Source organism: Coregonus clupeaformis, unplaced genomic scaffold, assembly GCF_020615455.1.
Source record: "Coregonus clupeaformis isolate EN_2021a unplaced genomic scaffold, ASM2061545v1 scaf0196, whole genome shotgun sequence".
Taxonomy (NCBI): domain Eukaryota; kingdom Metazoa; phylum Chordata; class Actinopteri; order Salmoniformes; family Salmonidae; genus Coregonus; species Coregonus clupeaformis.
Genome location: NW_025533651.1, coordinates 142,083 through 166,239, shown reverse-complemented (window position 1 = coordinate 166,239; position 24,157 = coordinate 142,083). Strand labels below are relative to the sequence as shown.

Sequence of the window (24,157 nt, the reverse complement as noted above, 5' to 3'; positions counted from 1 at the left end):
TCCCAATATTCCCTCATCTCACAATGCTGGGGTAACATAGACATCAGTAGCTTCATCCAATTATAATGAAGAATACACAGACTCTGTAATGGAAAATGTGTAAAAATAATAATCTAGTGGATAACTCCTGTCTCTAGTGGCCATCAGCTGACATTTATGGGATGTATTACAATGAAAAATGGAATAAAGCAATTTCTGGGTAGATAAAATATGTAGAAATTCATATTCCCAATTAGATGTGGAAAACATTTAAGATTTTACCTAATTCCTTATCTAATGAAGTCAATTACAAATATGCACACTCTAATTCGGGCACCTTACTCACAGTCAGAGACATCCACACCACTTTAAACACGTATCCAGTTTGGTGAAGTACTATGTAAGAGAAACAAAGCTTTAAGACAATTTAACACTCCTCTTTCCTCTTTGGTTCAATTTGCTTTGCCCAGTTCCTATTGATTTTGTTTCCTCGAGATTGAGACTGATGGGTGCTAAGGTTACATTCAAATGAGATTCCAGAGGAGAAGTGTGGAAAGTTTTGTGGACTCATTCCCTGGGTGGCTTGTATCTCACTTTCTTCTGGGCTGTGTGCAGTCACTGTATAATTAATTTTGCTCAGTGTGTTTGCCTTTAGGAAACAATTTACTGCAGCTTAGTCTTTTTTCTCCAACAAGTAAGTGACGTTTCTTGTGTCATTAAATATATTGTTTCAGATACTATTTTGAGTGATTCCTGGATCATAAAAAAAAATACATAACAGTGGGGAACACATTTTTAAGCAAATGGGAATTGAACAGGAAGCAAATAATGACAAGACTCATGCTGTTAAACTGAAGAAGAGTAGAGGAGAGATGAATAAAGCATTATAATACACTTTAGTCTAACCTAGTATAGGATACTCTGTGCACTTAGCAGTGATACTGTATGTATGTACAGTGGGGAGAACAAGTATTTGATACACTGCCGATTTTGCAGGTTTTCCTACTTACAAAGCATGTAGAGGTCTGTAATTTTTATCATAGGTACACTTCAACTGTGAGAGACGGAATCTAAGACAAAAAATCCAGAAAATCACATTGTATGATTTTTAAGTAATTAATTTGCATTTTATTGCATGACATAAGTATTTGATCACCTACCAACCAGTAAGAATTCCGTCTCTCACAGACCTGTTAGTTTTTCTTTAAGAAGCCCTCCTGTTCTCCACTCATTACCTGTATTAACTGCACCTGTTTGAACTCGTTACCTGTATAAAAGACACCTGTCCACACACTCAATCAAACAGACTCCAACCTCTCCACAATGGCCAAGACCAGAGAGCTGTGTAAGGACATCAGGTATAAAATAGTAGACCTGCACAAGGATGGGATGGGCTACAGGACAATAGGCAAGCAGCTTGGTGAAAAGGCAACAACTGTTGGCGAAATTATTAGAAAATGTTCAAGTTCAAGATGACGGTCAATCACCCTCGGTCTGTGGCTCCATGCAAGATCTCACCTCGTGGGGCATCAATGATCATGAGGAAGGTGAGGGATCAGCCCAGAACTACACGGCAGGACCTGGTCAATGACCTGAAGAGAGCTGGGACCACAGTCTCAAAGAAAGCCATTAGTAACACACTACGCCGTCATGGATTAAAATCCTGCAGCGCACGCAAGGTCCCCCTGCTCAAGCCAGCGCATGTCCAGGCCCGTCTGAAGTTTGCCAATGACCATCTGGATGATCCAGAGGAGGAATGGGAGAAGGTAATGTGGTCTGAGGAGACAAAAATAGAGCTTTTTGGTCTAAACTCCACTCGCCGTGTTTGGAGGAAGAAGAAGGATGAGTACAACCCCAAGAACACCATCCCAACCGTGAAGCAAGGAGGTGGAAGCATCATTCTTTGGGGATGCTTTTCTGCAAAGGGGACAGGACGACTGCACCATATTGAGGGGAGGATGGATGGGGCCATGTATCGCGAGATCTTGGCCAACAACCTCCTTCCCTCAGTAAGAGCATTGAAGATGGGTCGTGGCTGGGTCTTCCAGCATGACAACAACCCGAAACACACAGCCAGGGCAACTAAGGAGCGGCTCCGTAAGAAGCATCTCAAGTTCCTGGAGTGGCCTAGCCAGTCTTCAGACCTGAACCCAATAGAACAGCTTTGGAGGGAGCTGAAAGTCTGTATTGCCCAGCGACAGCCCCGAAACCTGAAGGATCTGGAGAAGGTCTGTATGGAGGAGTGGGCCAAAATCCCTGCTGCAGTGTGTGCAAACCTGGTCAAGACCTACAGGAAACGCATGATCTCTGTAATTGCAAACAAAGGTTTCTGTACCAAATATTAAGTTCTGCTTTTCTGATGTATCAAATACTTATGTCATGCAATAAAATGCAAATGAATTACTTAAAAATCATACAATGTGATTTTCTGGATTTTTGTTTTAGATTCTGTCTCTCATAGTTGAAGTGTACCTATGATAAAAATCACAGACCTCTACATGCTTTGTAAGTAGGAAAACCTGCAAAATCGGTAGTGTATCAAATACTTGTTCTCCCCCCTGTACCTAACTCTACTCAAAAGAAACCCCTGAGATGTGTCTGTTACCTTGATTATTACTCAACCCAAAACATTCCAAAAGTCGCATATTAGAGTTCATTCAAGTACAACACACAGATTGTTTGACAGAATAAGACATTTTCAGACGTGGTGTTGTTATGCTGTTGGAGTGGTGTGTCACTGAGCTGTCATCCCCCTGGCAGTGGCCTAATTCTCTGGGTGCTCCATGCCTGTAGACAGACAGGTGGTGTAGGAGGCAGACGCAGAGGGACCACCATGTGTGTCTGCCTCTTCAAACAGCCACTTCACACACACGCGCAAGCACACACACACACACACACACACACACAGAGTGACACAAAAACACACACACAGAGTGTTTGTCAAGGCTGGCGATGCCCGTCACAATATCTCTCTCACAATACTACAACAGGCGAATAAATAATCCTGGCCCATCTAAACGAGCTCTCTCATGAAATGTGGCAAGGGCACAATGTGTAGCACAATACGTGGCTCAGTGATCAATATGTTTGATAAACTGCTGGAGCACTCAGCAAGTTGAGTGTCTGACTTCATCAGGGTAAAATCAAAAGCCCAGGCAGTCACTGTGAGCACCGCTCTGAATGACCTCACAGCACTTGGCACTGCACTTCATCCTTCCCTGGCTGGCACTCCTTCTGTGGTCATTCCACAGTCCAAACTTCAAGGGCTTCCATTACTGTGTCTTAGTGCTGATATGAGCACATCATCCCAAGTGAATTACAGTAATGACTTCTTCTTTTCTCCTCTCTCTCTCTCTCTCTCTCTCTCTCTCTCTCTCTCTCTCTCTCTCTCTCTCTCTCTCTCTCACACCCCCTTGTTCTTTTTCTCTCTGGGGAGAGTGCTGGCAGCAATCATTAGCATATCAAACTATCTCAGCATCTGTCGCATCCCTTGTTCCGGCCAAGGAAACAACATCAGAGCTGCTCACTGTTAATGCCTCTGTGTTTCATGCTACTCAGGTCAAATGGTTTCAGTGGGGAAGGAGGAGTGAGAGGCATATTAAATCTATGCCTAGTGTTTGTATGGTTTTGACCTAGAGACTGTCTGTTTGAATTCTCAAAGTTGACTCTAGACTTCTACCCAACAAACTCAACACTAATATGATCAGCATGTCTGTAAATGAATGTTTATCCTTTAGAGAGTTCCATTTCTGGTTTCTTTAACATTGTCAAACCAGAAATCATTTTCATAATCAATACAATTGCATTGTTAACCCCAAGTGCAGCAATATACAGTCATACACGTCCAATATATGCTGTATACTGTATGTTTTGTGATAAAACACAATCTCACACACTGACAATCTCAATAGCTATTATATTCTATAATATAATTGTATTTATGGGTAACAATGGGCAACAAATAGTTTAAGATCTGAACCTCTTTTTTTGCCATATCACAAGCTATCATTTTCAGACTTGTGGGCACTTTGCTCCATGGGAAGCTGTGCTAATCTGAAACAATGAGTCAGAGTGCAGTTTTGTCTGCAGGCGGCCTCATCAGTTCTGCAGCCAGGTTGCATTAGCGGGATGAGGATGATAACACCTGCACTGCGGAGGGTAATACTGTAGCATCTGTGAGGCATGGAGCTTGTTATCACACATAGTTCTATCAGCATATTAATACAAAGGTAACGCTCCTTCCTCCGTGCCCCAGTTTCCTCTATTGTGTTTTGGATCGCAGCCATCAGACAATTATCGAAAGTCAGGAGAAGGGATGAAAGAGAACCTGGGGTGATCACATGTGCAAATACACATATACACACTACCTCATGACACACACCTCCTGGCTCCTACTGAGGCATCCGTGTCTGTGGAATTGTTCATATTGTTTGACAATACAAACCACAATATGAATGTGATTAATGAGCATGCTGTGGTAAGGTTTGGTCCTTGTCTAGCGTACACAGTGAGCACGATTACTCAGGTTGCAATATCTGTCCAAGATTAAACCTAAATCAAATCATATAACACATACAGTACCCAGGCAGCCAATTTCTAATGTAGGCAAAGTGTCTAACCTCTGTTTAAATGTTTTGGCGCCGGGTCTGGTCAGCCTCAGTAGGCCAGCCTAGTAGGAGGCCTCATTTAGTGTTGCCTTCTCTTTGTATCTATTCACCCCACTGTTTTGTGATCCCTACTTGACACAACATGGGGATTTGCTGACAAATGTATTCCTGACATATCCCTGTTAATTTTCCAATCAAAGCAAACCTTAGCTCAGCTGTATGAAAACACTGCCTCAGTGATTGAGCTGACCTGACCCCCTATCTACCCACACACACCCCCACCACCACCACCACTATGAGACCTGTCAGTCTTCTAATGGGAGGCTAGACCTCCCCTGTACTCTGAATGAATAAACTCATGGATTTATTTGAAGTTGCAGTGTATGGCTTTAAGTTATCATCTATCCATCATAAAAGCCTGTTTTTCATTCCGTCATAAATTGCAGGTTGACGTTCACTGTCATGAGTCTTGTCCTGGAGGCAGAACTGAGCGATTTCCGCCAGATGGGCCAGCTGCAAAGTCAACATTGGCTATATTGTAAAAATGTATGAAAAATAAATTGTGAATGAAATGAAAAATGAAGTAATGTCAAAGTGTCTTTAACTATAAGAATTACAGCTCAAGTGAGAAGATTACTGATCATGCAAAGCAGAGACGTAGATAAAGAAATACATATTGTCATCGCATTAACTTATACTTTAGAGGAAGATCAGTAGCCTACATAAAATATCAACCTTGCCTATAAAGGAGAAGTTCCTGTCACGCCCTGGCTCTGGGGACTCTAGTATGTTGAGCCAGGGTGTGAGTTTTCATGTGTGTTGGTTCTAGTTGTTGTATATCTATGTTGGCCAGGGTGGCTCCCAATCAGAGACGGCTGTAGCTCGTTGTCTCTGATTGGGAGTCATACTTAGGTAGCCGTTAGGCATTCATTCATTGTGGTTTCTTGTTCCGTGTTGGTTTGTGTATGTAACCAGGGACGTCACGTTTTCGTTCGTGTGATCATTATCTAAATAAATATGTTCGCATTCAACGCTGCGCCTTGGTCCTCCTCTCTTAACGACGATCATGACAGAAGAAACCACCAAGACTGGACCAAGCAGCGTGTCCAGGAGCCATCGCCAGGGAGATCTCTAGCAGATCTCCTTCGCCTCCTCGACTGGGTCAAGCCGGGTGAGGAAGAGAAGGGCTTGACATGGAAGCAGAAGGGCGAAAGACTGGCGAGGGACATGGAGACCTGGTCCACGGGTAGGAGAGACGGCCAGAAATTTTTTAGGGGGGGGCTAATGCCGTGGACGACGGGCCAGCAGGAGACCGCGGCAGAGCGGCCCAGCGGGTTGGCAGAGGAGGCCGCCAGGTTACGGGGGCCACTGGTCGAAGAGGGGATGGAAGGTGTAGAGGCACGGCGAGAGGTACTGGGGTGTGTTACCAGTCCGGTCCGGCCCATTCCAGATCCCTGCGTAGGACCAGTGGTGTGTGTCCCCAGTACGGTCCGGCCTGTTCCTGCTCCCGCACCAGGCCAATGGTGCGCGTCGTCAGCCCGGCTCGGCCCGTTCCTGCTCCCCGCACCAAGTCAGTGGTGCGTCCCGTCAGCCGGCTCGGCCCGTTCCTGCTCCCCGCACCAAGTCAGTGGTGCGCTTCGTCAGCCCGGCTCGGCCCGTTCCTGCTCCCCGCACCAAGTCAGTGGTGCGTTTCGTCGGCCCGCTCCTGCTCCCCGCACCAAGTCAGGGGTGCGTTTCGTCAGCCCGGCTCGGGCCGTTCCTGCTCCCCACACCAAGCCAGTGGTGTGCGTCGTCAGTCTGGCACAGCTCGTGCCTGTTCCACTGGTGCCTGGTTCAGCACGGGTCAGCTGCTTCACGCCGGAGCTAGAGCAATCCGCTCCACCAGTGTGCAGTCCAGCTCCGGTCAGCAGGGCCAGACCGGACCAGGGGTACCTTGGGGGGTTAGAGAGCGAGTGGGGAACATGCCCGGAGCCGGATCCGCCGCCAAGGCGGAGTGCCCACCCGGTCCCTCCCCTGTGGTATTTGGTTGGCGCGGTCGGAGTCCGCGCCTTTAGGGGGGGGTACTGTCACGCCCTGGCTCTGGGGACTCTAGTATGTTGAGCCAGGGTGTGAGTTTTCATGTGTGTTGGTTCTAGTTGTTGTATATCTATGTTGGCCAGGGTGGCTCCCAATCAGAGACGGCTGTAGCTCGTTGTCTCTGATTGGGAGTCATACTTAGGTAGCCGTTAGGCATTCATTCATTGTGGTTTCTTGTTCCGTGTTGGTTTGTGTATGTAACCAGGGACGTCACGTTTTCGTTTTTGTTCGTGTGATCATTATCTAAATAAATATGTTCGCATTCAACGTTGCGCCTTGGTCCTCCTCTCTTAACGACGATCATGACAGTTCCTCTCTCATATGTAAATTATTTCATTACACAGACCGGTAAAGTGCACAGAAAACAAATTTGAGCTCAGATGTTGTTCAAAGTATATTAACTAAACTAGGAACGGCAGGGGAACAGAGAGCTTCTGGTCATGCTTCTGTGTTTTCAGACTTTAAGGATGAGGTTCACATTAAAACCCTGAAAATGATAAATGACTCAGACATTTATAAATCATTGCGCAAACAAGGACTCTATACTCAATATGTATTGTTAGGAAGCACATTATGAATTTAAATGCCATAAGCAATGTCTTTTATGAAGCTGATAATTGAGTCACAAGGCCATTCAGAAGTATTGATGGGTTTCCTATGGCAATTTACAGAGGATTATGGCTTATTGTATTGTGTGCACTGCCGAGAGAAGTTCACCACCAGGTGGTCATAAAATTGTTTTTTATCCCTGTAAAGTAAATACCATTGAACTCCAACTTGAAAGGTGCTGTTTGCCTAAAAGGTAATCTATGATTCATTTTGAATTTAGGTCAGCGTATTTGATAGCACTTTTTAAGATCAAACATTCAATACAGCATCAAAATCTCAAGGTATTTTGCATGAAATATTCCTTCACACTAATTTAAATTGATATTTGGTTGTGTTGAGAGGTTTTCTGAGTTGTGTGCATGTCTATTTATTTCAATAATAATCAACTCACTCTTTATATTGCCTCCCACGATAGTCTCTCCAAGTGATGAGCTCAAGTTTAACAGGTAAATGCTGACTCTCCAAAAGGTTCTCTCTCCTCTCAGTATGTAATACATTCATTTGCAGACTTCAAATCTTCATGACCCCAAGATACCTGTGTAATTTACAGCTTGATTTATTCACGCAGAGCTTGAGAGGATGTGGTTACAGTGCCTTGCAAATGTATTCATCCCCTTTGGCGTTTTTTCCTATTTTGTTGCATTACAACCTGTAATTTAAATGGATTTTTATTTGGATTTCATGTAATGGACATACACAAAATAGTCGAAATTGGTGAAGTGAAATGAAAAAAATTACTTGTTTCAGAAAATTCAAAAAAATTAATAACAAAAAAGTGGTTTGTCCATATGTATTCACCCCCTTTTCTATGAAGCCCCTAAATATGATCTGGTGCAACCAATTACCTTCAGAAGTCACATAATTAGTTAAATAAAGTCCACCTGTGTGCAATCTAAGTGTCACATGATCTGTCACATGATCTCAGTATTCAGTTGAAGTCGGAAGTTTACATACACCTTAGCCAAATACATTTAAACTCAGTTTTTCCACAATTCCTGACATTTAATCCTAGTACAAATTCCCTGTCTTAGGTCAGTTAGGATCACCACTTTATTTTAAGAATGTGAAATATCAGAATAATAGTAGAGAGAATGATTTATTTCAGCTTTTATTTATTTCATCACATTCCCAGTGGGTCAGAAGTTTACATCCACTCAGTTAGTATTTGGTAGCATTACCTTTAAATTGTTTAACTTGGGTCAAACGTTTCGGGTAGCCTTCCACAAGCTTCCCACAATAAGTTGGGTGAATTTTGGCCCATTCCTCCTGACAGAGCTGGTGTAACTGAGTCAGGTTTGTAGGCCTCCTTGCTCGCACACGCTTTTTCAGTTCTGCCCACAAATGTTCTATAGGATTGAGGTCAGGGCTTTGTGATGGCCACTCCAACGTCCATTTGGAAGACCCATTTGCGACCAAGCTTTAACTTCCTGACTGATGTCTTGAGATATTGCTTCAATATATATCCACATAATTCTCCTTCCTCATGATGTCATCTATTTTGTGAAGTGCACCAGTCCCTCCTGCAGCAAAGCACCCCCACAGCATGATGCTGCCACCCCTGTGCTTCATGGTTGGGATGGTGTTCTTCGGCTTGCAACCCACCACCTTTTTCCTCCAAACATAACAATGGTCATTATGGTCAAACAGTTCTATTTCTGTTTCATCAGACCAGAGGACATTTCTCCAAAAGGTACGATCTTTGTCCCCATGTGCAGTTGCAAACCGTAGTCTGGCTTTTTTATGGCGGTTTTGGAGCAGTGGCTTCTTCCTTGCTGAGCGGCCTTTCAGGTTATGTCGATATAGGACACGTTTTACTGTGGATATAGATACTTTTGTACCTGTTTCCTCCAGCATCTTCACAAGGTCCTTTGCTGTTGTTCTGCGATTGATTTGCACTTTTCGCACCAAAGTACGTTCATCTCTAGGAGACAGAATGCGTCTCCTTCCTGAGCGGTATGACGGCTGCGTGGTCCCATGATGTTTATACTTGCGTACTATTGTTTGTACAGATGAACGTGGTACCTTCAGGCATTTGGAAATTGCTCCCAAGGATGAACCAGACTTGTTGAGGTCTACACATTTTTTTCTGATGTCTTGGCTGATTTCTTTTCATTTTCCCATGATGTCAAGCAAAGAGGCAATGAGCTTGAATGTAGGCCTTGAAATACATCCACAGGTACACCTCCAATTGACTCAAATGATGTCAATTAGCCTATCAGAAGCTTCTAAAGTCTAAAGAATTTTCCAAGCTGTTTAAAGGCACAGTCAACTTAGTGTATGTCAACTTCTGACCCACTGGAATTGTGATAGAGTGAATTATAAGTGAAATAATCTGTCTGTAAACAATTGTTGGAAAAATTACTTGTGTCATGCACAAAGTGTGGAGTGGTTGAAAAACTAGTTTTAATGACTCCAACCTAAGTGTATGTAAACTTCCGACTTTAACTGCATATACACCTGTTCTGAAAGGCCCCAGAGTCTGCAATACCACTAAGCAAGGGTCACCACCAAGTAGCTCTCCAAACAGGTCAGGGACAAAGTTGTGGAGAAGTACAGATCAGGGTTGGGTTATAAAAAAATATCAGAAACTTTGAACATCCCACGGAGCACCATTAAATCCATTATTCACCAATGGAAAGAATATGGCACCACAACAAACCTGCCAAGAGAGGGCCGCCCACCAAAACTCACGGACCAGGCAAGGACGGCATTAATCAGAGACCAAAGATAACCCTGAAGGAGCTGCAGCGGAGGTTAGAGTATCTGTCCATAGGACCACTTTAAGCAGTACACGCCACAGAGCTGGGCTTTACGGAAGAGTGGCCAGAAAAAAGCCATTGCTTAAAGAAAAAAATAAGCAAACACGGTGGTGTTCGCCAAAAGGCATGTGGGAGACTCCCCAAACATATGGAAGAAGGTACTCTGGTCAGATGAGACTAGAATTTAGCTTTTTGGCCATCAAGGAAAATGTTTGGCGCAAACCTAACACCTCTCATCACCCCGAGAACACCATCCCCACAGTGAAGCATGGTGGTGGCAGCATCATGCTGTGGGGATGTTTTTCATTGGCAGGGACTGGGAAACAGGTCAGAATTGAAGGAATGATGGATGGCGCTAAATACAGGGAAATTCTTGAGGGAAACCTGTTTCAGTCTTCCAGAGATTTGAGACTGGGACGGAGGTTCACCTTCCAGCAGGACAATCAAATCAAATCAAATCAAATTGTATTGGTCACATGCGCCGAATACAACAGGTGCAGACATTACAGTGAAATGCTTACTTACAGCCCTTAACCAACAGTGCATTTATTTTTAACAAAAAAAGTAAAATAAAACAACAACAAAAAAAGTGTTGAGAAAAAAAAGAGCAGAAGTAAAATAAAGTAACAGTAGGGAGGCTATATATACAGGGGGGTACCGTTGCAGAGTCAATGTGCGGGGGCACCGGCTAGTTGAGGTAGTTGAGGTAATATGTACATGTAGGTGGAGTTAAAGTGACTATGCATAAATAATTAACAGAGTAGCAGCAGCGTAAAAAGGATGGGGTGGGGGGGCAGTGCAAATAGTCCGGGTAGCCATGATTAGCTGTTCAGGAGTCTTATGGCTTGGGGGTAGAAGCTGTTGAGAAGTCTTTTGGACCTAGACTTGGCACTCCGGTACCGCTTGCCGTGCGGTAGCAGAGAGAACAGTCTATGACTAGGGTGGCTGGAGTCTTTGACAATTTTGAGGGCCTTCCTCTGACACCGCCTGGTATAGAGGTCCTGGATGGCAGGAAGCTTGGCCCCAGTGATGTACTGGGCCGTACGCACTACCCTCTGTAGTGCCTTGCGGTCGGAGGCCAAGCAGTTGCCATACCAGGCGGTGATGCAACCAGTCAGGATGCTCTCGATGGTGCAGCTGTATAATTTTTTGAGGATCTGAGGACCCATGCCAAATCTTTTCAGTCTCCTGAGGGGGAATAGGCTTTGTCGTGCCCTCTTCACGACTGTCTTGGTGTGTTTGGACCATGATAGTTCGTTGGTGATGTGGACACCAAGGAACTTGAAGCTCTCAACCTGTTCCACTACAGCCCCGTCGATGAGAATGGGGGCGTGCTCAGTCCTCTTTTTTTCCTGTAGTCCACAATCATCTCCTTTGTCTTGGTCACGTTGAGGGAGAGGTTGTTGTCCTGGCACCACACGGCCAGGTCTCTGACCTCCTCCCTATAGGCTGTCTCATCGTTGTAGGTGATCAGGCCTACCACTGTTGTGTCGTCGGCAAACTTAATGATGGTGTTGGAGTCGTGCCTGGCCATGCAGTCATGGGTGAACTGAGAGTACAGGAGGGGACTGAGCACGCACCCCTGAGGGGCCCCCGTGTTGAGGATCAGTGTGGCAGATGTGTTGTTACCTACCCTTACCACCTGGGGGCAGCCCGTCAGGAAGTCCAGGATCCAGTTGCAGAGGGAGGTGTTTAGTCCCAGGATCCTTAGCTTAGTGATGAGCTTAGAGGGCACTATGGTGTTGAATGCTGAGCTGTAGTCAATGAATAGCATTCTCACGTAGGTGTTCCTCTTGTCCAGGTGGGAAAGGGCAGTGTGGAGTGCAATAGAGATTGCATCATCTGTGGATCTGTTGGGGCGGTATGCAAATTGGAGTGGGTCTAGGGTTTCTGGGATAATGCTGTGATGTGAGCCATGACCAGCCTTTCAAAGCACTTCATGGCTACAGACGTCAGTGCTACGGGTCGGTAGTCATTTAGGCAGGTTATCTTAGAGTCCTTGGGCACGGGGACTATGGTGGTCTGCTTGAAACATGTTGGTATTACAAACTCAGTCATGGACATGTTGAAAATGTCAGTGAAGACACTTGCCAGTTGGTCAGCACATGCTCGGAGTACACGTCCTGGTAATGACCCTAAGCATACTGCTAAGCAACACTCGAGTGGTTTAAGGGGAAACATTTGTGTAAATCAAATGATACAAACCTCCCAAAAATCCATTTAAATTCCAGGTTGTAAGGCAACAAAATAGGAAAAATGCCAAGGGGGGTGAATACTTTCGCAAGCCACTGTAAATAGAAGAGAAAAGTAATTTCACAACAGTCCACAGGAGGGTTTGGTGCAATTGGAGGGCTGGTACAATAACTATAGAAATGTATACAGTAAGACTTGGCAAAAGAACAAAAGCAAAATGCACTGGTATAAAAAGATAAGCCAACCTTTATTTAGAGGATTGGAACTCTTTATTCAAACACCATTCCATTGGGCAATGGCACAATCCGTCACTGCAGGCACCATCATACAGCCAAATGGTTGTTAGGCAGTAATTGAAGTGTACATACATACTGTATGTGTACCTTATGTAACTTTACACTGTCATCCATCAAACTGCTGTAATCCATAAGCATAAAGAAATTGCAGCCCAGGAAATGATCTTTGTGATTTATCAGGGCTCCCTCTGCCTCTCTGTGATGATCCAGCAGACTGACAAATACAGAAAGCTGTAAAAAAACAAACACACACAAAAAAATTATAATAATAATACAGAAAGCTGTGCTATTCAGCTTCATTGCTCTGTCTGGAGCAGAGAAACTGACACTGACTGCTTCAATAACATGCTGTATCGATTTACTGACAGACAGCCCACCTGACAATTGCATTGGAGGAACTTTTAAGTTGCACTAGTGGATGTCCACTCGAAATGAGCACTGTCAAAACAGTGAGGAAATGGGAAAGGACTAAAGAAATACTTTGAGTAGTTCATGGATGAGTTGCATGGCTTGAATTCACTTCAGATATGGTTTGAGTCTGGTCTGAGATGTACAAGGGGCCTAACCTAAAACAAGCTGATGGTACTGCATGCTATTGTGGTTGTTTTTTTAAATATTTGTGAACCTCCGGAAAGCTATCCATCAGTGCATAGCACGCAGCACGTCTCGTGAATGTTCTTTTAATATCTCCTAGTCCCTTTTGTACCACACACAGACCATAATATATGCAGATTTAAGATGTTTGTCAGTCAGTTCCTGTGCATAGCTCAAGGCATTCAAGCGTAATATTAAAAGGTCAGAGATGAATCTTGTATCAGCAGGAAATGTGGATTTGTCGAGTTTGTATTTTCACCTCTGGTGTGACGCCTTGGGATCTAAAAATCGGTGACTTAAATTAAGCCACGTTACTATGGCAACATGAAACATGCTCGAAGAGATGGTGTGGGTAAAATGCGCTTTAGATTTGGAAAACCAGAGTAAAGCTATTTGACTATAAATCTGTCTCTTTTACAGCTCAGCAGGCTTGCAATATATATGTGATATAGAGATGACAAATGACTTTACTTTGAGCAGGATTTAATTGAATTTTCAATTGAAAGTTGGCTCCCCATCGCCAGCCCCAGTTCCAATATATATCTTGTATCCCCTGGGCCCTCCTGTGGTGGATCTACTGCTTCACTTAGCCACCTGTAGCTTACCTGCACGATCCACAACTGAGAAACTCTCTCCTCCAGTGAGTCTTGTGGGACATTTATTAATTCTCAATTCAGACAAGGCGCCGACTCCCTCCATATGATTCCCCTTATCATAGTGGCCTTGTTTTGTGCCAAGAATATATCTCTTCTCACTCTGTTTTATTGCGGCTGTGTCAGGGGCAGCAGTAACTGCGAGTGTGCATGATTATCGAGGTGCGCCCTCTCATTGCCTTTCTCCCAAGAGGCAGAAACCTGAATTATAGATGTTGGCAAGGGCAATGGGACCGTCTCACGCACACAGACCAAGGACACCACTGCTTTATTGGGTTAGGAATTCTAGACTTCTCAGAATGCTCTGTTTTTCAGATGAAATAAAAAACCAGGAGCGATGCCATTCATAGACTCATCAAACCCGCATTTCAGATATTGGAAGTATTTTTCAGTGGTCAAAGCAAGATGGTTATTACTCAGTGACGTATCCAGGAATGCAATCAGAATCTTTATGTAAAGTCTGTACGATATCTGTACAATTTTTTTTATATTTATATACTATTTCTCATATGATGCACATGTTTTTTAGTCATCTTAGAAACACTGTTACTGGGATTGATTTAACAAGACCATGTTATTGTGATGTAATAAATCACACTTCCATTTCTTTGGCTTTAATTCATGAAATTGTATGTGAATCCTAATGATTTTACTGTCAGTACAAAGAGGACATTTCAAAGCAGGTGGTATCCCATCATTATGCTTATCTGAAAGGTTTTAATCATTTATGATTAACATTATACAAAAAGGCAACCTACTGTATGCGTTAACAAGAAGAGCTCCAATGTCATAAATAACTCAATGTCACGCTGAGATTCAAAGATGTGAATATCTCACTGTATGTGAGATCTGTTTGAAGAGTTCACTGTATGTGTTTCCACATTATTTTATGAATTTAGAGCAATACAACTACTGTGACTGCGGCAAAATTTGAGATGATGAATATGGTTTTCCACATATGAGAAGGTTTGTGCATATTAATTCCCAACCTTTGGAAAATCAATTCCGTTTTGAATTTGAGAACGCACAAAAATATTTTCCTGATTTAAATCTGTTGGCGAAGGAAGCTCTGACGAAAGTGTGTTTACATGTATATTTAATGGCACGCCTCCCCTCTCCCGGCATGAATGTGGATGCTAATGAGGACTGGCATGTTGAAAACCGAATGTGCCACTCCTCTCCTCCCCTGGTACACACAACAGTCAGAAGAGAAAGGCTTTGACAGAAACAAGCCCTGATTCTAGACTGCTGTCTGCTTCTACTGATATCACTGTGAGAAACTGACTAGATGCCATTTCTCCAATTTTCTCCCGGTGTGTATGTGTTTATGTGTATGTGTGTGTGTGTACGCGCTTGTGAAATGTTTTTGATACATTACTGCACAAAACCATAAAAAGGAGGATACAGTTGTAGGATATTAATTTGAAAATAATCCTGCAGCAACAGGAAATGTGAATTATTATGTGGATAATGTTTCGTATGGCAAATCAAGTCTGACATTTTAAAGTGGAAATTACACACTTTAGAAGCCTTTTGTAAACCTTGAATATACTACAAGTTCCTGCTGTGCAGGAAAATTCTCAGCAACAAAAGTGATCAAATTAAGATCCTACATCTGTATGTGATCATTAATATAATTTGTGTAATCAGCTACCATTAAATAGTGAACATAAATTATTAACTTCTGTATGTTGAGAGAGCTATAACCTTAAAGGCATGAGCTTAAGGGGAATGAGACACATTCATTTTGATAACATGACATTTGCCTTGTGTCACATGGGACAGACGCACATACGGGACAGCAGGTGACGGTTTACATGGAAAGGGTACACTCAATATTGTACCATTGGAAAAAAAACACACTACCACACATTCATATAACATCAGTTCTTTTACTGGCATATATTATAAATATTTTGAATATTTACACTTAGAAAATAGTATATTATTTTCCAACATGTTGGCATTTCCCCAAAACTGTACAGCTTAATCGCATAATAAACTTATCCTACAAACCTGAGACACTAGAAGAAAATAAAACAGCAAGGAACTTTTCGTAATGCTTGCTACACAGTAGCAGTTATGTATCAAGTACAACAATGAACATATAGGACCCAGTACAACCTTCAAGTCAACAGAAAAGCAACTACACTCTTCACAAAATATGTTCCATAACGTTGTAGTATCTCATAATGCACAATATCAACCATCTATGGCTGATCCATAGGCTAAAGAAAATGTTTAACATTTATCATGTGATGTCAACTGGTGAACAAGACATCATGGTGCTCCAATGACTGTCATTAACCATGCACCATTCTCCTTTATCCACAACAGAAAGTCCAGAGGAGTAACAGAGTTAGCCCCCCATCCAGTCCAGTGTGCTACAGTATATCTAGCCAGTGTTTTCTCAGAGGAGCCCATCATAGGGCACTGCCAGGCAGTGTGTTGGTGATGGACCATTTCTGTCCAGTGCATTTTTGAAGGGCCAGCTGGTACCCAAACTCGTTGTCATTGCTGGCCACCAGCTCAAGGCATCGCTTCGATTTCCTGTTCTGAATGGAACCTCCCTGAAAGAAAAAACTGGTAGATCAAATTACAGTGTGATGCGACACAGCATCATTGGTGTGCATGTCGTTGATTGCTGTGTCACCTTAACCCCACAGTGCTATGAATGAATGGATGGGATGGATGTGTATAGCTTAACAAGCACCCGCAGCTCTGTTTCGTACTGATTTCCCTTCGACGCCAGCACTGGGGCCTTCCCAGATAGCATCAGCATGCTCACGAAGCAAGAACAACAATCTATCTACCATTATACTCAGTAGCACTCTCAGTAGGAATGCCAAGATTATGTGATAACAAAATGGGAATACAGAAGATAACATTAGATGAGAAGAAAACATTTTCACACGTCACCTGAGAAAACAACCCTCACACTTACGGGAAAAAACTCAATCTTTGTCACCTAAGGAATTGTGTGCTTCGAAGTGTCTCTCCATCTCATCTCTCTTTCCAATCTGTTAGAGCTGAGAGTCTCTCACATGTAAGTGGAGGCCTAGAAGCTTTGGGTTGGACTCAACTGTTGGGACCAGTGTGATGGGAGTCACTGCACAGATCAGATAAGCTCACTATCTCTGTGTAACTTCAGGGCCTGGGATCAGAGAATCTCCCCTGTCACCTCTCAGTCAGGAAGAGGACGACTCAAGCTGAAAAGGCTACTGTATTAAAATGGCCTTTTGTTTTAGTTCAAGACTAGATGCTCTATAAAGAAAGAGGCTAGGGCATGTTAAGGTTCGAGAAATTCAGCCCAATACACATCCTTAAGATTTGCACTAACCAATTAATAATTAACAGAACATTTTATGAGGGATTACTATTTATACGTGGCGTCAACAACCATCTCTAAGCAATCCCATTGTCAACTTGTCATCAATGTTTTATTGCACATATAGAATACTGATGATTTGGTCAGGTTCATTTGAAAGTGAATGAATCAAAATAACAAGGAGTCTAGTTGATGTCACTCTGATTCATGATAAGACAGGTTTTCATTAATATAGAATACTGTCTGTTTAGTTTAGAGTGCTTGTCAGGTCTAGCATGCCTAAAAGCTATGGAATTAAACAATTATATGCTTGAGTGCATTCTGTAAAATACATGGGGGACAGATACAGTTTACATATTCACTGTAATTGTTTTTCATCAGTAATCAACATCTCTACGTGTAGTAATGGTTGTCAGATGTAGCATGAAATATAACATGGTGGATTCCACATGTTCAACCAAATTAAAGAACCATTAGCCATTAGATACACCTCATTGGCCACATGGTGCAAATAGCCTGGAATGAGTACAAGGAAAACAACATTACCTGAAAATAAGATATGACAAAGAAAATAAGTTATGACAAATAAAACAAATAGAAATACACAATGCAGTAGAACCAAAACGTCCCCCTTATGAAAAAAGTCCCTTTCTGGTGAGTTGTACATGTACGTTTATGTTGTTATCATTGCTGATGTATTTATTTCAGCTCATCAATTGTTAAGACTGTGTCTACACATCTGAAGTTGTTTCAAAATATAAAACAATAATTAATTCATATTTCATTCTGTCATTATCATACTTTTCCAGAGGCGCTTCCTGAAATATTTACGAGGCATCTACCAAGTTGCAAAAACACGTATTTATTTAATAATTTCATCCTGATTCTAATCTTATTTGCAAGATTACCATTTTGCAGCAGGAAGCCTGACAAGTTACCCCAGGGTTTCGGCATAATGTTCTTAACCTGATGTTTTGGCCATACATGGCTAAATAGCAAAAAAAATCTGAGGCAGTTGAATTCCAGTGAGTCACTGAACACTTCAGAACAATTTCACACAAGAACAAATATCAGCATTACTCAGCCTTTCTCTTATCTGGGAAGTCAACATCAAAAGATGCTAAACACCAACAACCATTATAACCTTCAGGGTGCTTAAAAAGCCTGCGGAGAGGCTACATTACAGAATGAGGCGTGAGGTTGAATTCTGTACTGGCAGAGGACCAGTCCTGTTTGCTCCCTGTGCTTGATCCCGTGGGCTGCTGCCAAACCAACATATTGATTTGCTATAGAGAGTGAACCAGAGAGCCAGAATGATAATGGTCCTGGGTTCACGAGCAGTGGTGAAAGGTTAACCAACTCTCCTGTGTTCTTTCATCTAATTGATCCTTTTTGAGTGAACAGTTTGGTAGTCTGTGTGTGTGTGTGTGTGTGTGTGTGTGTGCATGCATATGAACATGTGTGTGTGCATGTGTTTATTATGTGTTGTGTTACATAAGGAGATATTTAGGAAGTATTTACAGTGTTAGGCCGACATGAGAGGTACAGTGAGGGAAAAAAGTATTTGATCCCCTGCTGATTTTGTACGTTTGCCCACTGACAAAAAAATGATCAGTCTATAATTTTAATGGTAAGTTTATTTGAACAGTGAGACAGAATAACAACAAAAAAAATCCAGAAAAACGCATGTCAGAAATGTTATAAATTGATTTGCATTTTAATGAGGGAAATAAGTATTTGACCCCTCTGCAAAACATGACTTAGTACTTGGTGGCAAAACCCTTGTTGGCAATCACAGAGGTCAGACGTTTCTTGTAGTTGGCCACCAGGTTTGCACACATCTCAGGAGGGATTTTGTCCCACTCCTCTTTGCAGATCTTCTCCAAGTCATTAAGGTTTCGAGGCTGACGTTTGGCAACTCAAACCTTCAGCTCCCTCCACAGATTTTCTATGGGATTAAGGTCTGGAGACTGGCTAGGCCACTCCAGTACCTTAATGTGCTTCTTCTTGAGCCACTCCTTTGTTGCCTTGGCCGTGTGTTTTGGGTCATTGTCATGCTGGAATACCCATCCACGACTCATTTTCAATGCCCTGGCTGAGGGAAGGAGGTTCTCACCAAGATTTGACGGTACATGGCCCCGTCCATCGTCCCTTTGATGCGGTGAAGTTGTCCTGTCCCCTTAGCAGAAAAACACCCCCAAAGCATAATGTTTCCACCTCCATGTTTGACGGTGGGGATGGTATTCTTGGGGTCATAGGCAGCATTCCTCCTCCTCCAAACACGGCGAGTTGAGTTGATGCCAAAGAGCTCGATTTTGGTCTCATCTGACCACAACACTTTCACCCAGTTCTCCTCTGAATCATTCAGATGTTCATTGGCAAACTTCAGACGGGCATGTATATGTGCTTTCTTGAGCAGGGGGACCTTGTGGGCGCCTCAGGATTTCAGTCCTTCACGGTGTAGTGTGTTACTAATTGTTTTCTTGGTGACTATGGTCCCAGCTGGCTTGAGATCATTGACAAGATCCTCCCGTGTAGTTCTGGGCTGATTCCTCACCGGTCTCATGATCATTGCAACTCCACGAAGTGAGATCTTGCATGGAGCCCCAGGCCCAGGGAGATTGACAGTTCTTTTGTGTTTCTTCCATTTGCGAATAATCGCACCAACTGTTGTCACCTTCTCACCAAGCTGCTTGGCGATGGTCTTGTAGCCCATTCCAGCCTTGTGTAGGTCTACAATCTTGTCCCTGACATCCTTGGAGAGCTCTTTGGTCTTGGCCATGGTGGAGAGTTTGGAATCTGATTGATTGATTGCTTCTGTGGACAGGTGTCTTTTATACAGGTAACAAGCTGAGATTAGGAGCACTCCCTTTAAGAGTGTGCTCCTAATCAGCTCGTTACCTGTATAAAATACACCTGGGAGCCAGAAATCTTTCTGATTGAGAGGGGTCAAATACTTATTTCCCTCATTAAAATGCAAATCAATTTATAACATTTTTGACATGCGTTTTTCAGGATTTTTTTTGTGTTATTCTGTCTCTCACTGTTCAAATAAACCTACCATTAAAATTATAGACTGATAATTTCTTTGTCAGTGGGCAAATGTACAAAATCAGCAGGGGATCAAATACTTTTCTCCCTCACTGTAGAGGATACACAAAGGGTAGTAGAAAACAGGAGCACTTGGGAAGGTGATGTCATCGAGTCAGTGAAAGCACTGAGGATGAACAGAAAGCTAATTAGATGTGTTTAATCGCCGTGTTAAGACTGTCTCCCAAGCAGGGCTCTTTACATATAAACCCTCTGTGTCTCCATGCTACAGCCCACGCTACAGCCACCTTAACTGCTGACAAAATCTTTACAAATACAAACACCCACTTATTTTCTTCTACTTCCCAAGATACATCACACTTATTTCACTTGAGGAGAGCATGTTGAATTTCCACTATAAGGCTCTAAAGCTAAGAAATTTCACAAAATTGTCAGGCACATTAAACCACAGAGAGATTCAATGATTGCTGCTCTTCTCCTCCTCTCCATCTTGTAGAATTTAAGTGTGGTAATGCTTAAGCTAGAATGGGAATAGGAACATTCCTCCTCACTACAGCACTGTCCAACCCTATGCTTGAGTTGATGCATACTATTTTCTTTTGAGGTAAAACACATTTCACACCATGTCTGGCAGAAATGGGATCAATAATGCATGGTGTCTAACTCCATTCCTTCTTAAATTATACAATGCTAAACCAAGAAACCACCTACAGAAGAGCCATGTAGATATGTGACACATGAGATCAAGCATTTAAAACCTTTTACACTCCAGGGCTACCTATACTTCAGTGAAACCAGGTCGGTACATTCCAACTAAGAATTTGACACAGTTCAAACAACAATTATCTCTCCAACATGATCAAAGGAAAATTGCATTAAGATGTAAAACTCTACTTGGCAGCATTTCAATAAACCTTTGAACGGAACATACAACATGATTTCTTTCTCAGTGAGTTTACAAGGCATCACACTAATGTCAAAGCTATAGACGCAAATAGGTTGAATCCAAAATTGACAATACCTTGACTACTAGGAGTCTTAGTGATAGTGATTCAACCAATCCAGGCATATGACATACAGTACATACTACTGTATAGTACGTTCTCAATGTCTCACTCCTTGTTATTAATTGTTTTTGGATACGGTACAGAACCTACTAGTTTGTAACCTTTGAGGGCATCAAAATAAATAATTGCTCCACCAATGGAGAAGCAAATACAGTTGAAGTCGGAAGTTTACATACCACTTAGCCAAATACAATTAAACTCAGTTTTTCACAATTCCTGACATTTAATCATAGCAACATTTTACATTACATTTACATTTTAGTCATTTAGCAGACGCTCTTATCCAGAGCGACTTACAGGAGCAATTAGGGTTAAGTGCCTTGCTCAAGGGCACATTTACGTCATTTAGCAGACGCTCTTATCCAGAGCGACTTACAAATTGGTGCATTCACCCTATAGCCAGTGGGATAACCACTTTACAATTATTATTATTTTTTAATTTTTTTTAATTTTTTTTGGGGGGGGGGTAGAAGGTTTACTTTATCCTATCCCAGGTGTTCCTTAAAGAGGTGGGGTTTTTAAGACAGCAACAATTCGCTGTCTTAGGTCAGTTAGGATCACCACTTTATTTTAAGAATGTGAAATGTCAGAATAATAGTAGAGAGAATTATTTCTTTCAGCTTTTATTTCTTTCATCACATTCCCAGTGGGTCAGACGTTTACATACACTCAATTAGTATTTGGTAGAATTGCCTTTAAATTGTTTAACTTGGGTCAAACGGTTTGGGTAGCCTTCCACAAGCCTCCCACAATAAGTTGGGTGAATTATGGCCCATTCCTCCTGACAGAGCTGGTGTAACTGAGTCAGGTTTGTAGGCCTCCTTGCTCCCACACGCTTTTTCAGTTCTGCCCACACATTTTCTATAGGATTCAGGTCAGGGCTTTGTGATGGCCACTCCAATACATTGACTTTGTTGTCCTTAAGCCATTTTGCCACAACTTTGGAAGTATGCGTAGGCTAATTGTCCATTTGGAAGACCCATTTGCGACCAAGCTTTAACTTCCTGACTGATGTCTTGAGATGTTGCTTCAATTTATCCACATAATTTTCCTTCCTCATGATGCCATCTATTTTGTGAAGTGCACCAGTCCCTCCTGCAGCAAAGCACCCCCACAGCATGATGCTGCCACCTCCGTGCTTCACGGTTGGGATGGTGTTCTTCGGCTTGCAAGCTACCCCCTTTTTCCTCCAAACATAACGATGGTCATTATGGGCAAACAGTTCTATTTCTGTTTCATCAGACCAGAGGACATTTCTCCAAAAAGTATGATCTTTGTCCCCATGTGCAGTTGCAAACCGTAGTCTGGCTTTTTTATGGCGGTTTTGGAGCAGTGGCTTCTTCCTTGCTGAGCGGCCTTTCAGGTTGTGTCGATATAGGACTCGTTTTCCTGTGGATATAGATACTTTTGTACCTGTTTCCTCCAGCATCTTCACAAGGTCCTTTGCTGTTGTTCTGGGATTGATTTGCACTTTTCGCACCAAAGTACGTTCATCTCTAGGAGACAGAACGAGTCTCCTTCCTGAGCGGTATGACGGCTGCGTGGTCCTATGGTGTTTATACTTGCGCACTATTGTTTGTATAGATGAACGTGGTACCTTCAGGTGTTTGGAAATTGCTCCCAAAGATGAACCAGACTTGTGGAGGTCTACAATTATTTTTCTGAGGTCTTGGCTGATTTCTTTTGATTTTCCTGTGATGTTAAGCAAAGAGGCACCGAGTTTGAAGGTAGGCCTTGAAATACATCCACAGGTACACCTCCAATTGACTCAAATTATGTCAATTAGCCTATCAGAAGCTTCTAAAGCCATGACATAATTTTCTGGAATTTTCCAAGCTGTTTAAAGGCACAGTCAACTTAGTGTATGTAAACTTCTGACCCACTGGAATTGTGATACAGTGAATTATAAGTGAAATAATCTGTCTGTAAACAATTGTTGGAAAAATTACTTGTGTCATGCAAAAAGTAGATGTCATAAAAGACTTGCCAAAACTATAGTTTGTTAACAAGACATTTGTGGAGTGGTTGAAAAACGAGTTTTAATGACTCCAACTTAGGTTGTGGATGTAAACTTCAGGTTGTGGATGTAAACTTCCGACTTCAACTGTATGTCTTTATCTGAAAACACAATTCCTAGAAGTTGAATTCAAGGTTAGCACCCCACTATTTTAAATGGATATTTTGAGTGCATACATTATGACGATACACTGAACATAATCAGAATGGTTTTAACTGCACCTTCAAAACTTCAGATGGGTGAAGCACTCTTCAGGCCATGTTGATGTGGCCCTCATTACAGGCCACTGTGCTCAGAGAGCCAGTCCAATAATGAAGACAAAGAGAGTCATTATGATGTAGTTACTTTTCACGTCTAGACGGCTTGGAGGAATGTGGAGAGGTCTGTGAACCGTAAAACTCTCTTATATCTGTGACACTCCTTAATGAGACCAACACAACCACACTGAGCACTGAGCCATGGATTTCCGCAAACATTACCCCCTAAAATGGACTGAAGATACCTACCTCCACTGGTGCCACATTTACTAATGATCCAACTCCCTTGCAACAAAGTATACATTTTTATCTTTGACCTACCATTTTCTATCGCTTGCTGGTCTATTTTCAGTGTGCAGTCTGAGTGTGTTGGTCAGGTCTGTATGGTTTTTTACCTGAGTAAAGATCCAGTCGAGCTTCATGCGCTTGGCTGTGGCGTAGCTACACTCGATGAGGCGCGGTCGGCTGTTCACATCCACCAGGCACTTGTTGTCATCGTCATCGATGGTGGGACTGAGCACCCCTACATGTAACTGCTGAGTGCTGGTGTAGTACACATTCTGGAATGACAGAATAGACAGCACATACATAAACCACTGAGAGCTGGAGGCATTCAAGCATTTCACAAAATGTTTTTCGCTTTTCACTAGGACTTGTTAAGGCTGAGCTTA

General features: G+C 42.6%; 1 protein-coding gene across 1 annotated transcript in view; it reads right to left on the bottom strand.

The window, feature by feature from the left end:
• Window positions 1–15,644: 15,644 nt before the first annotated feature.
• LOC123484102 (polypeptide N-acetylgalactosaminyltransferase 18-like) overlaps window positions 15,645–24,157 on the bottom strand; it is a 95,250-nt gene continuing 86,737 nt past the window's right edge. Inside the window, exons 10-11 of the mRNA XM_045214089.1 lie at window positions 23,882–24,046; window positions 15,645–16,336 (exon numbers count right to left, since the gene is read on the bottom strand). Of these exons, the coding sequence (XP_045070024.1) occupies window positions 16,190–16,336; window positions 23,882–24,046 (312 nt within the window). The 3' untranslated portion in view covers window positions 15,645–16,189. The remainder of the gene's footprint in view (window positions 16,337–23,881; window positions 24,047–24,157) is intronic.